Here is a 12,896-nt window from a genome sequence, read left to right on the forward strand (position 1 = left end):
AAAATCTGGAATAACAACGTCCTATTAATGCTGCTCGCTGTATTTTCAGCAGCGGATTATTGCAGACATGGATACGACACGCTTGTATTGGATTTGCTTGCAATTAAAAAAAAACCCGCATATGGTAGAAGATCATCAGCATTATTCTTTGAACGCGTCAGCTGGCTGACCAATGATATTGATATAGATGGCAGTGCGACTGTGCAGCATCAAAAGTGGCTAACCAAGTGAAATGATATTCAGCGCAGTTAACTTCACAGCGCCAGCTGGCTTGGCAAGCTGCTGATCCTGCTAAACAACGACATGAATATTCATTTCACACATTTCATGCCGTTTTCACCCAGATGAGCAGAGAACACAGAGTTTCTTGAAAATTTACAACAAAAAGTATAAAATTCATTCAGAAAAGCGGGGCCTCTTTAGATATACCGTATTCAGATAACCCCTGCCCGTTTGGAAGTGCTTCCTGTTTGTCTTTGTGTTGCTCCGATTTGGAGCTATATGAGTAAAAAGGGATCGTGTGTATAATGTGAAATCTGTTGGCAGCGATTTAAGGGAGAAGCAGAAGAGTAAATCAAAAAATGACAGACTTTGGGATCACCTGTTCATATTGTTGATTTTTAGTGTTGTGGCAACAGCATAGCAACACAGTAACAACATACAGGTAGCTTGGCCTATCTATCCAGCAGCCGTTACACAACCAGGCATGCTGGTATCAATCATAATCCTGTCTAGCTATCACACGCTCTCCTCCAAGGTATCTTGTAAAATATGGCGTTGCGTTGTTGTTAATCTCCCCGTGTGCCTGAGTGTTTGTGTGTGCGCACGCTCGCATGCGCGCACGCGTGTAAGTCAGTTTGTTCTAATAATTGTCGTAAGAAAACTCATGACTGGCTGCGGCAAATAGCTGGAGGTCATGCGAGTTTCTGTGAGATACCGCTCCCTCGCTTCTTTTTCCTCTCATCATTCTTTCATCTTATTTCACTCTCACTCCATCTCCTTTCTCTATGCCCTCCTCATGCCTCTGCCTTTTAATTCCCATCTTCCGTTTTTCCTCCGAGAGCACAAGTAGCAATGCAGTCAAGGAGAAAGCCACCTAAACTCAGTTTATTCACCTTTTGATGTGTGAAATTGAGTTTTTCCCTCGTTTAATACTTTTCCCGCCCCAAAGCGATATTTATCTTAGGTTTTATGGTATTCATTAACACTATCACAGTGATATTAAAAAAAGTTTGAAATATTTTTATGCCAAAACAATTTTTAGAGCTAAAAATTCCCATTCGCTACTGAGCAACAATATATTACAATATGTATGATATATTCTTATCACATTTCCTCAGTACTTGGTTCTTCCTTGCTTTCTTTTCTAATACAGTAAATGCAAAACACAATCACTGCAAAATAAAATCTGTTCGCTACACATGTACAGAGTTTTTATGCAAAGGAAAAGGACATTAACGATCATTTCAGCAGAAGAATATCTACATTTAATGTGTTAAACTGATAGAGACAGCTCGAGGACATGGTACTCTAGCTGTACTGTTGATAGTGAGCGGCTAACACAATAGCTGAAAAGAAATTACCCCAGCCCCTATGGGTCTTTTTCACCTGTAGTGCTGTGTTGCCAATTAAATTAATACGATAACCCAAGTGGTGTGAGAGGAAGTGAGAAGATCAGCAGGGAGCTGCGAAACGAGCTGAACACAAAGAAGTGCTACAGTTTCCTGTTCTCCTCCTTCGCTCTCAGTCCTCCTGGCTGCTGGTTAGACGTCCTCAAATCGTAGTTTTAATTACTGTTACTGAAGTTTCACACAAACTGCGCAGTTCAAATCTGCCTGATTATTGTGTGTAGAAATGTTGAAATAACTCAAATGTTGTTTATTGGAACCCACCCGTGTCTTTCTCCACCCTTCTCTCCTCGCAGTTTATTTCCTGGGCACCTTCCCCTTTCAATCAATGTGGTTCCCTGAATACGGCCACTAGCATTAGATTGCATTTAGATCTCATTTACAACGCAGATGGAATGGCGCTAGCTGCTCCCTGTGCAACCATGCGATTACTGAAGGCTTTCAGTGGGAGGACGCTCATTTTCCCACCCTGTTGGCTCAGATTACTGCATCCGATGATCAGCTCTGGCCATTAGTAGAAAAATCTGTAGCGTGTTCTTCTTAATGGGGCTTGTTGTAGCAATTACTATTCCTATGAGCACAGTGTGTTTAAGGTACTTGGCAGCAGAATAAGGCTGGATGTCGGCAGCAGAAGACAGCACAAACAGTTACAGATCAACGTTTTCATAGCTGCAGTTTGTAAATTTTGTAAATTCTCCCTATGCTTTGGTTTCTTTTTGAGGAAAAAAGGTAGCAGGTAATCATAATGTGCCACTGCAAGGGATGTGTGAAAGTTCAGCCCACTGGGTGTTAAGATATAGCTGGCAAAGCAGAGGTGAGAGGAAAGTCAGGTGTTCAGGACCGCAGTTTGTGAGCCCTGCCGCATTATAGCACACCTGGATACAGGGGCTCAAACTCCAGGTCACCCGGTAGTTGCATCGAGGTCAAGAGCCCGTGCTCATCACAAATAAACTTATTTCGGATTGTTGTGAGGACCTTTTTTCTAAAAAAAAAAAAAAAAAAAAAAGGGGGGGGATCTATCTGTACGTGAATGATCACACCTCTCCAATCGAACTGCCCCAAAAGTGAAAAACAACTGTTTTAGCTGGACTTAGAATGTGTGAAAGTACCTGTCACTGTTTTTTAGGTCAATTTGTAGAAAGAGTTGTGAGACAGTTTGCACTCAACCAGTTTAAACGATCTCTATCTGGCAAGCTCACACGTCTGCTGTAACGTGCAAGCCGATTTGTGCATTTTTGTGGTGTATGGAAGAGCTGAATAACACAATTGCAACTTTTAAACACGCCTTAAATATTTGGTTTGCAAAGCTAAGATTACACGAGAAAAACAGAAGCGAGATGGTCGAGTGCATTCTGGAGCAAAGTGTAACAAATAAGTAAATATTTAAAATGTGTTTTATTTATTATTTGCCCAATAACATGAATAACTCGAGCTTACCATTTATCCCTTCCAAATGTCACAGCTAATGATTCTGTTTACTTGCAGTTAAACTTGTAATTATTTGCATACATGCATGCGGTCTGCTGTCAGTTTCTTTTGAATTTCTTCAGCAATCTAACAGCTGTTTGTTTGTGGTGTTTGTTTGGACAGCCAGTGTTTGTTTAGCTAACGTTCCCTCTTTATTTTTCAGTGACCTGCCTCTGATTTAGCATGTCAGACTCTATTTACTAGTCACGGCGAGAGCTGCGTGGCTTTTGCAGACAGTTGACTATTGTCTTCGGAGGCTCTGCGAGATGTTTGTTAAATGAAGACTATGTTGAAAGACGTGTGTATGAACCAGTCAGGCGGGATCTGATGAAAGGCGCTCTTGTAACAGTCTCGGTCACAGTTTTTGTGTGTTTGTTTTTTTCTAACCTGCGTCTCCGAAGCCTCAGTACTATGTAAAAATGCAGTACTAAATCATTGCAGTGCCCCTTTAATGAGGGCTTTCTGATGCAAGAGCGCCACAAATTATAAGCTCTGAGAAGACTCAACACATCTCACAGTGTCAACAAAGTCACTCTTAAATTATTTATGCCAGGACGTTTCTACTGAATTGCATAATGCTGTAAAAGTTCTTTTTAAATTACTCAGTATTCATAAAATACAGAATAAGGTCAGATTTATACTCCCACAGTAACATAATGTAGTATAAAATGTGTATAAAAGAGGATTTAGCGCACACACTCCTTCACAAACACAGATTAGACAGACGTAATCCAGTCTAAGATATAGTACTGTGCAAAAGTCTTGAGTTACTCTTATTTTCTTATATTTTAGAATAGAATGCGTTTATTTTTGATTATATGGGAGTGCAATGAAATTTGAAGCATGTCTCTGAATGCTACAGATAGATTGCCGTTTGGACATTGATTGTCTGTAGACCTGCTCGAGTGAAGGTAGCTGGTTGTCCTCTATGTTGATTTAATGACTCTCTGAACAGCTTTCTTGTCAGCCTCAGTGCAGCTGGCATACCACACCAAGATGCCAGGCTAAGTATACTCCACCGAGCTGTGGTAGAAGGACACAAGCAGCTGTTTGGGCAGGTTTGCTCTTTGCAGTGTTTCTAAGAAGTCAAATGGCTTCTGTGTCTTCTTCACGCGAGAGGTTGTGTTTAGAGGCCGTGTGAGATGAGTGTGCCGAGGAATTTAAAGCCGGGCACTCTCTCCACAATGTTTCCACTTATGCAAAGCGGAGCAGGTTCCTCTTCACGTCTCCTAAAGCTGACGATCAACTCTATATTTGGCTTCCAAGGAGACTTTCTTGCAGTTTTTAAAAAGCGGCCGTGAGCAATAGTTCTCCAGGCTTCCTGAAAGTCTTTCAAAGTTTTTCTTTGGGCATTGGCTGATTTTTCACTAGTTTTCAGTACAGTCTTTCTGTCTGAGGGGAATGTCAGATGATTTTTATCACTGAGCTATTAATCATTCAAGCATAAAACTCAATTTATTTATTTAACTCAAGGGATGAACCAGTATTGTGTGTTTATTATTAGCAGCCTGTAACAAAAACACACGATTTCCTTTCATTTCTTTATCTGAGTCTATGAAAAATGTCAAAGATAATATAGTTTGACAGAATAAAATCTCTCTTTCTGGTGTGTAGTGCTTTCTTTAAAAAAAAAAAACTGAGGAAACTGGACAAGTGGGGGACAAACGTGCCAGCTCTAAAATAGTATCTACACCAGCATCTGGAAATCATGACCTGACACAGGAAAGATGCATTTAGATATTCAACTGTTCCATCTACTGTACTGAAGCTTCATCAGAAATGGCCTCAGTGGCTGTAATGAAGCCACTCTTAAAGAAGCTTATGGAAGGGAAACGGGGAGAAAAGGCCAAATTACACAAGAATGGGACTGAAAATCAGTAGCAACAGGTCTGACGGAGTGATGAATCCAAATGAGAAATTTCTGATTTGATTTAAATTAAATACCATCTGCAAAGCATCTGATTGGCACGAGAATGATCCCAAACACACTGCCTGTGCTGCAAACACACACCTAAATAGAAAAACACACAGTGGAACACCATCAATCATGGATTGGCCTCACCAGAGCCCGGCCCTCAACATTATTAAAGCAGTGTGGGATCATCTTGACAGAGAACAGAAGAAAAGGCAGCCAACATCCAAGGAAGAGTTTTGAATGTCCTTCAAGAAGCCTGGAAAACTATTCCTGAAGAAATGACAGGAAAGCTTGTCTCAGAGAATTCAGGCTGTGTAGAAGTATAAAGGTGGTGATTTTCAAGCTCATTAGAACTGTAAAAACTTTGCTTTTGCCTTATATACTATATTTCCATTTCGGTTTACACTTGTTTCAAAAATGTCTTGGCAAGTTTCCCAGGAAATATGATGGGTGGCTCAAGACTTTTGCACAACACTGTATTTCGTTACTTCCAGATTTATAGACACTTACAGCTGTCTGAGCTTCTTAATTATTAGGTAGATGCTACTTCCTTTTTGTGCACTGTAATATGTACATGCAGACGTTTGTATGTTTAGCTCAGCGCAGCATGTCAGAAGGTCACAATGCACCTCACATGACCTCTGCACAAACAACTTGTACGCCAATAATTATACGTTTATTAACAGCAGTGGCAGACTATGAGTGTCTGTGTGTCTCTGTGTAATGGGGCGATTAGCAGAGCCACACTTTGGAACCAGTTGTACGAGATGCTCTGCCGTCTGCTGTTGGTGTCTACAAAACCACATTCCTCTGTCAGTCAGCACCAAAACAACAGTTTGAAGCCGCACAGTGTCCTGACCCCTCAGCTGCATACTCAGTTACGCCACGGTCAAAGCATTTAACCTGAGCTCCGCTGCTGCATGGACCTCATTAGACTGGCTGGCAAAGCATACCAGAGAAGCCCATCTCTAAAACCAGGTGTCAGAGAGTCATTACTCTCCTGTCTGACCCACGGAGCAGCTGGAAATATTCTGGAGATAGATACAGCGACGAGTGGAAACACTGAGAGCAGCCCTGCTTTATTTCAATGCCATCAGACCGTAAACACAATAGTTGCTAATCAGCATCAGGGACCTTCTGTACAGACAGAAAATTGTGCTCCTGTCTGGTCTCCAGTCTTATTAATGACTACAGAGGGAGTGTCTGCCCCTGCCTGTGTCTCATAGGTGCAGGCTTGTAGCAAACTGTCTGCTCGGTCATGTGTTTCTCACTTTGACTAGACATCAAAGTTTGGTGTGTAGCCCTCAAGAAACCTATTTTTAGCCTGTTCCCAGGTGTAAGTGCAGGGGTATTGGGGCGATTACAGTGCATACAGTAGATTTATGTCTCAGGTATGATGGGCAATGTGTCACCTTATTAGAACAATGAATGCTGTCTGGTAACAGCTGCAGTCTTTGTGTTGTTTTTAGTGCAGACTGACCATATTTCAGTGGGAGTAAGACTGAAAGCTGCCTTTTGTTCTCTCAGGCTGTCATCATTTTTTTTGTCACATTTGAGAAAAAGTTGTGCTGTGAAACCAGATTATAGCACATTTAGGAAGCCAGATAAACGCTTTTAAATGTTCCACTGAAGGATGAGCCGAGTTTTATTTATAGAGAACGCTTCAAAGCAGCAAAAAAGTGTTGCACAACTATGCCAGCAAAACACAGGGAAAAAAGACAACTGGGCAATAGATAATCTAAACAGTAATCGCTTTATTACATTGCCTACCCAATTACATACGGGTCTCAATTCTGTCAGACAGGTAGGTCTTAAGCGAGGATTTAGAGGGGAAAATGTAGGACAGATCTGATATGAACGGGTAGTCTGTTCCGATGCTTAGAGGTGCCAGCTGAAAAACTACAAAACCTCTTTGTTTGTAACTTGGACTTGAAACCACCTGGAGCATCTGGTCAGATGATCTAAGTCAGGGATGGGCAACATGCCGTCTGAGACAAAGAGCCAGACTTTGAACAACTGAATTCAAACATGATGCAGACTTATGCTTAGCTTTGTGGATTGTGTAAGCATGGTATTCTTGTTTCAAAAATCAAGATATTTCTTTAGGAAATGGGAGTGTTTTGTGTCAGTGGAGCGTACTGTAAAACAAAGCGGTCCATTTGAAGCCAGCTGTAGTCCTGGTACAGAGGCCAGGTAACAAGAGATAGCAGTTAGCTGAAAAAATGATGCTTGTTTAAAACTAAAAACACACAGAAATCCTGAAAGGCTCAGTGTGTTTGGGTACTGTACCCTGTGATACTTTGCTATACAGAATAAAACATCCCAGCCACGTCACCTGAGGGGGAAAAAGTGCCTAAATTTTGTACCCTGAAGTTTAGCTGAAGTCTCATTTAGGCTCTTGCTAATATTTTATATTATCTGTTATTTTAGTGTATTATTGTGTACTCCAGCCACTTGGTATTACTGGGTTGAACCTCTTTTGCCTAGAGAGCATCTATTTAACAAGGCACTGACATTTATTCATGATGTGAATCTCCTGTTCCACCACATCTCAAAGGTGCTCTACTGTATTGAGATGGATTTCAGGTTGTGATTTTGGGGTCCTTTGAGTACAATAAACTCATTTTCATGTTCATTAAACCAGTTTGAGATGATTTGATCTCTCTGACGTGGCATATTATCCTGTTGGAAGCAGCCATCAGAAGATATGGACAGTGTGGTCATACAGGGATTGTCAGGCCAGCAGCAATATTTAGGATCGCTGTGGTGTTTAAATGATGCTCATTTGATATTAAGGAGCCCAAAATGTACAAAGAAACTACCTAATACTACTTGACAATGTCTAATGTTCCTAAATGCATTTGAGTTGTTGTCATGTGATTGGTTGATTAGATATTAGATATTATTATTAGATTAGATATTTGCATGAACAAATTGCTGAACATTTGCACCTAATAAAGTGGCATGTGGTTATAGTGGTGATAAATTGGAAAGTTGGAAAAAAAAAACTGTCCTTAACACGGTCTAAGATCAGACATAGAAATTTTGCAGCTAATATAAGGAGCGCTGCCGATGTTAAAGACCGCGTCTGAATGACCAAATAATAAAACCTTGGATTAAAAGTACAGAAAAATTCTCATCTGACATGTTATAATTAAGATCTCTCTGTCTCTGTCCTGTTGTTGTTGCGTTCTAATAGTTTCTCATTCTCTTTTATTTTTCAAGCTGAATTTAATCCTGTTATTCCCAAGCTGGAAAAGAGCGTCAGTGGAAGCAGCCCATCCAGGGATCGCCTTCTTCTCACCGTGACGATGCTCTTTTTGGCCGCTCTCTGCATCTCCTAGCAACGGCCATCCCATTAGCGTCACCATGCCAACTAGCCTTGGGAAGGTGTACAATATCTGAGGAGAGGATAGGAGAGGAGAGGCAAATAGAGCAGAAAGCAAGAGGAGCAAGACTTTGAAATTAGAGTTTGGAAGAATCACAATGTGTGTGGGGGGGTGGGGGGGAGTGCGTGTGTCTTTGTGTGCGTGCGTGCATGTGTGTGTCTGTGTGTGTACAGCTGTGTGTTTGAGGGAGTGTGGTTTTGGCAGAGTGCAGGCACCTTCAGACACTTGGTGACACAGACTGAACCATATCTGGCATTAAAGTCAGCCTGTGCCCACAGGTGCAGGTGGGGGTAGACTGTTTGTGGGTGTGTGTTTTTCTGTTTCTGTGTGCGTGTGTATGAATGTGTGTGTGTGTGTGCATGAGCAGGCCGAATGTTGAGCTTGTTGAATCCTGCACACCACACAAAGCATTTATTCCACAGGTGAGGTGGAGCTCAAATCCTAATAAAAAGATGAAATCCAACCACCAAACTGAAACCTATTTGAAGACTTTCCCTTGGATCTGATTGGCTGTAAGAATCCTTAAGTCTAGTTGCCATAGTTTCTTGCAACAAATAGAACTGAAATGAACTGATTCATATAGATTTCAGCGGTACTGAACTGAAATTGCCTTTTTGTTGTTCTTGTTGTTGTTTATCTTGATGCTGGGAGCTTTTCCCAGCACACAGAGGAAAAAAAAAAAAATGGAGCCAGCTGATGAACTATGTTAGCCCCGTGTAGTCAAAGTAGCCGGTAGTTCATACACAGACAGACCCTGGGACTCCAGACCACCAGTGTTTCAGTTGCCATTTCCACTATGCTGTGTCATTCTGTGTTCACCATCAGCGCTCAGAAGGCAAAAGGACAGAAAGGGGTCATGGGAAAATACAAAGCATTTAAATGTCGACTCACCATTTTGAGGAAAAGATAGAAGAGGGGGAAAGGAACCTGAATATGTGGCATTGACAGACAGTGCAAGGGTTTGTGGACATTAGAAGTTGTTGTGCTACTTTTCTGTCTTTTCCTTGAAGTACTCAGTTCGTCCTCTGCCAGCTCCGAGGTTAATGAAGCACACGATGGCCATCGAGCAGCCATGGATACACTCAGCAATACTACGCTCCTCACACGCGACTGCAAGCTGTTCAGAGGAGAGGAAGAGGAACCCGGAGGAGGGGACGAGAAAGGAGGAGCAGTCACTCACACGAGCATCAATAAATAGGTCCTGTCCAAGCCATGTTGGTTTAGCGGCCTGCTCTACCAACCCTGTTCTCTGTACGCCCATATGTCAGTTGCCACATTTTTGCGTTTCTGTTTGAGTGTGTTTTATGCGTGCCCGAGTGGGGGGAAAAACAAAACCATCTCCAGCGTGCTGTTTGTCTGTGTTTGAGAGCGAGAGAGAGACTATTTTAAAAGGTACTAACAGCCTAAAAAAATACATACATCCACATACTGTACATCTTATAAGTATGAAAACGCAAAAAAAAAAAAAAAAATCAAAACACGACTAAAGCAGCAAGTTATACATACAAACCAAGTGCTTTGGTGGGGAGGTACAGCAGTCCAAAACTCAAACAAATGTACCAGTTGGTTGCTTCAGAATAGCGTTTCCATAGCAACTAGCACCTTATTCACCATGGTTACCCTACCCTGCCAACGGATGGACTCTAGTAGGGCATGGCTTACCATAGTAGCTGATAACAATGATGAAGGTGATGTTGATTATAATGATAATAAAGAGGATGATGACGATGGACTGTGAGCTGGCCGTTAGTCGATAAGGACTGACGCCACGCGGTTCGCCCACCGGTACGTGAGGCATTCAAGTACTTGTGTAAATGTCACAACAGAACAGAATGGAATTCTAATGTATTGAAATCTGACGAGGTGAAATGTGATGTAAGCATTTTTACAAACTTGAAACTTTGCGGTTGTTTTCCTTTCTTTTTTTAATTTTCAGTTTTCTTGAGTTTGCTGTGGTACATAACTGCTTATGTTGAGATGGGAAGACGGGTTTTAAAAGTTTGAAAATTGGGTTGGGTTAAGCTTTATGTAAACCTGGGCTGCACTCTGTGATTCTCTTCAACTCGTTCAACTTTAAGGTAAAGTCATGCTGCATACTATGTTTTTAACAACAACACTGGTGCGTCGCTTTATTTCCTTTAAAAGACGCTCCGGTGACTATATACATGAGTTAGGAGATAATTAGGATCATTAGTGAACTCGTGAGAACTTTTTAATGTAATCTCTGGCTCTGGGGTATAGACTGTAAATAAAAGATGGGCACAGCAACAGTGACATCACATATTGGTTTGTGAAGTCCGGTTTTGAAGCCATTATTTTAGCCTTTTGCCAACACTGCAAGCACAGGAAAGAGGTACAGTTCAGTGGCTTAACAGACAACTACTGGCTACAGCTTCCTGGCAGTCCACATGCCTAATTATGATAACTTTAACCTTTAGAAAGTTAAACGGATAAGTAAACTAAGCTGAACTTTAGCCTTGAAATTTTAAATAGATGTCTTGTTTAATCAGTAAGGGCCATGACATTTGAAAAATATAGGCTTGTACAAGACATGACTTCTGAGAGGAGTTACAGAGTTGCATCATGGGAATTGTAAGATCAAGTATTTTTGAGTTGAGGATTTTATAGTGTGGACAGAAAGTTGGTATTTGTTATCTGTTTTAGCTGTTCTCGTTTTCATTTTGGCCATGTGCTTTTATCTTAAAGAAATCCCAGATTTATAAAAGGGAAGTACTAAAGTGATAACCTTTTAAAATAAACTATGTCTGTTTGCTATTAATTGTATATAGATAGCATATGTTTCACTGAGGCAGAGATATATTTTGAACCCTTTTAAAGGTCTAATTTTTACCTATTTTGGCCTTTTTGGAGACCTAAATGGGTTAAAATGATCAACATGTCTAGTAAGTAAAGCTGAAAAGAATGCAAGAAAGTCTAATGAAATGTCACCCTGACAAGAGATTGTGCCTGTGGAAATAAACAACCAATTAAAAGACCATGTGTGATCCAGCCCCAGGTGTACATATAGCTCATGGTGGGAGGGTGAAGGAGGAAAGGTTTGGGTTCGGGTGTCGAATGGGAGGATTGAAGAGTTTGAAAAGTTAAATCACTCTTCAAGAAGTTGCACTTAAGAACTCAGACACGCGGGCGAGAAAACATGTATGTGTGTTCATGGGTGCGTTCGTGTGTGCAAATTATTGAGAGAGAGCGAGTGAGTGAGTGAGCGACAGACTCTTTGTTTCTGATCTTTCCATGTGTGCGTATGAATGAGAAAATGTGACCGATTGTTGTCTGGCAAAACAATAAAAGCATTTACTAGTGTTGGAAACAACAATTACAATCATGTTTACCTTTGACTGGAATGACTTTAAATGAACTTGAAAATAAACTGTAAACTGAACGAACCATAACAGAGGTTATAACAATGATCATGATAACAAAATAATAAGCTTACAAATGTTACTTTTAACAAGACGTGTGTTCGCCTCTTTATTTGCTTCCCCCTGTTAATCTCCTCCCTCACCCTCCCTGCTCTCTAAGTCTTTGAGGATCTAAAAAAAACAAAATAAGCATGGAGCTAATCCAAGACAACAGATGGACGGGTTGCAGAAAAAAGGTTTTACCTGGTATACTCAGTTCTCTGTAGATAATGTTGTTTGGGAGCTCACAGATGTGATTTTCCATATCAAAGTTGGTGTGGCAAGGCTCTCCCTCTGCAGTAATACCTTTACACACTCCGATTAGGAGAGATAAGCACTTCAATCACCGACCCAACATTTGAATGACAATGGGACAGGGCAGCAGTGTGTACCTGTACGTCTGGACCGGCTGATGGAGGGATAATGCTGCTCCTGATGTCAGAGTGCAGCCAAGCTTAAAAGCTGTGATGTTATGCAACAGGTTTCTGTCATATAGGTAAAGGTAACATATTCACCACTGAGTGACAGGACAGCACAAGGGTTGAGATAAACCGATAGAGTTGGGGTATAGAAGGAGATGGAGATGTGAAATGCAGAGTTAGACATTTAGAAAGATGAGATTATACAGGAAGTCAAAATGTGGATATTTACAGGATATTTTAAGTACAATCAAATGCACTTAAGTGATGATTAGAAAGTTTTGGCAATTTGCAGGGCTGGAGCATTCAGGGGGTTCTTAACATAATGCCACAATCTTCCCAACAGTGGATGTCCTCTCAAATTTACCACAAGATCAGACTGCAATGTTCAAGAGATTTTTTTGTTTAAATTCAAGAGCTACATCTCAGACACAACAAGGCTCAGACAGCATGTTACCTAATTAAGTTCATAACAGTATAGTTAGAAAAGAACTGAACAGGTGTGGCTTGTTTGGATGTTTTGCTGTGAGAAAGCCTCTTCTTTCTGAACATGAACAAGAACATGTCAACACGGCTTAGGTTTTGAAAGCTGTATCTGAACAAACCACAGGACTTCTAAAATGTTTCGCCATAATGACTAGCACTGTTTAGAGAAATCC

General features: G+C 41.0%; 1 protein-coding gene and 1 long non-coding RNA gene across 3 annotated transcripts in view; one reads left to right on the top strand and one right to left on the bottom strand.

The window, feature by feature from the left end:
- efna3b (ephrin-A3b) overlaps positions 1-11,871 on the top strand; it is a 66,520-nt gene extending 54,649 nt beyond the window's left edge. Inside the window, exon 7 of the mRNA XM_085177078.1 lies at positions 8,236-11,871. Within this exon, the coding sequence (XP_085033204.1) occupies positions 8,236-8,354 (119 nt within the window). The 3' untranslated portion in view covers positions 8,355-11,871. The remainder of the gene's footprint in view (positions 1-8,235) is intronic.
- LOC146508299 (uncharacterized) lies at positions 4,724-12,016 on the bottom strand. 2 transcript variants are annotated; one of them, XR_014876813.1, is made up of 3 exons: positions 9,906-12,011; positions 9,291-9,516; positions 4,724-8,411 (listed from the first exon to the last, which is right to left on the bottom strand). It is a non-coding gene; the product is annotated as an uncharacterized LOC146508299 (long non-coding RNA). The 2 variants fall into 2 exon arrangements; XR_014876812.1 differs by having other exon boundaries at positions 9,291-12,016.
- Positions 12,017-12,896: the final 880 nt, after the last annotated feature.

This window comes from Neolamprologus multifasciatus, chromosome 11 (assembly GCF_963576455.1).
Source record: "Neolamprologus multifasciatus chromosome 11, fNeoMul1.2, whole genome shotgun sequence".
In the NCBI taxonomy this organism is placed as follows: domain Eukaryota; kingdom Metazoa; phylum Chordata; class Actinopteri; order Cichliformes; family Cichlidae; genus Neolamprologus; species Neolamprologus multifasciatus.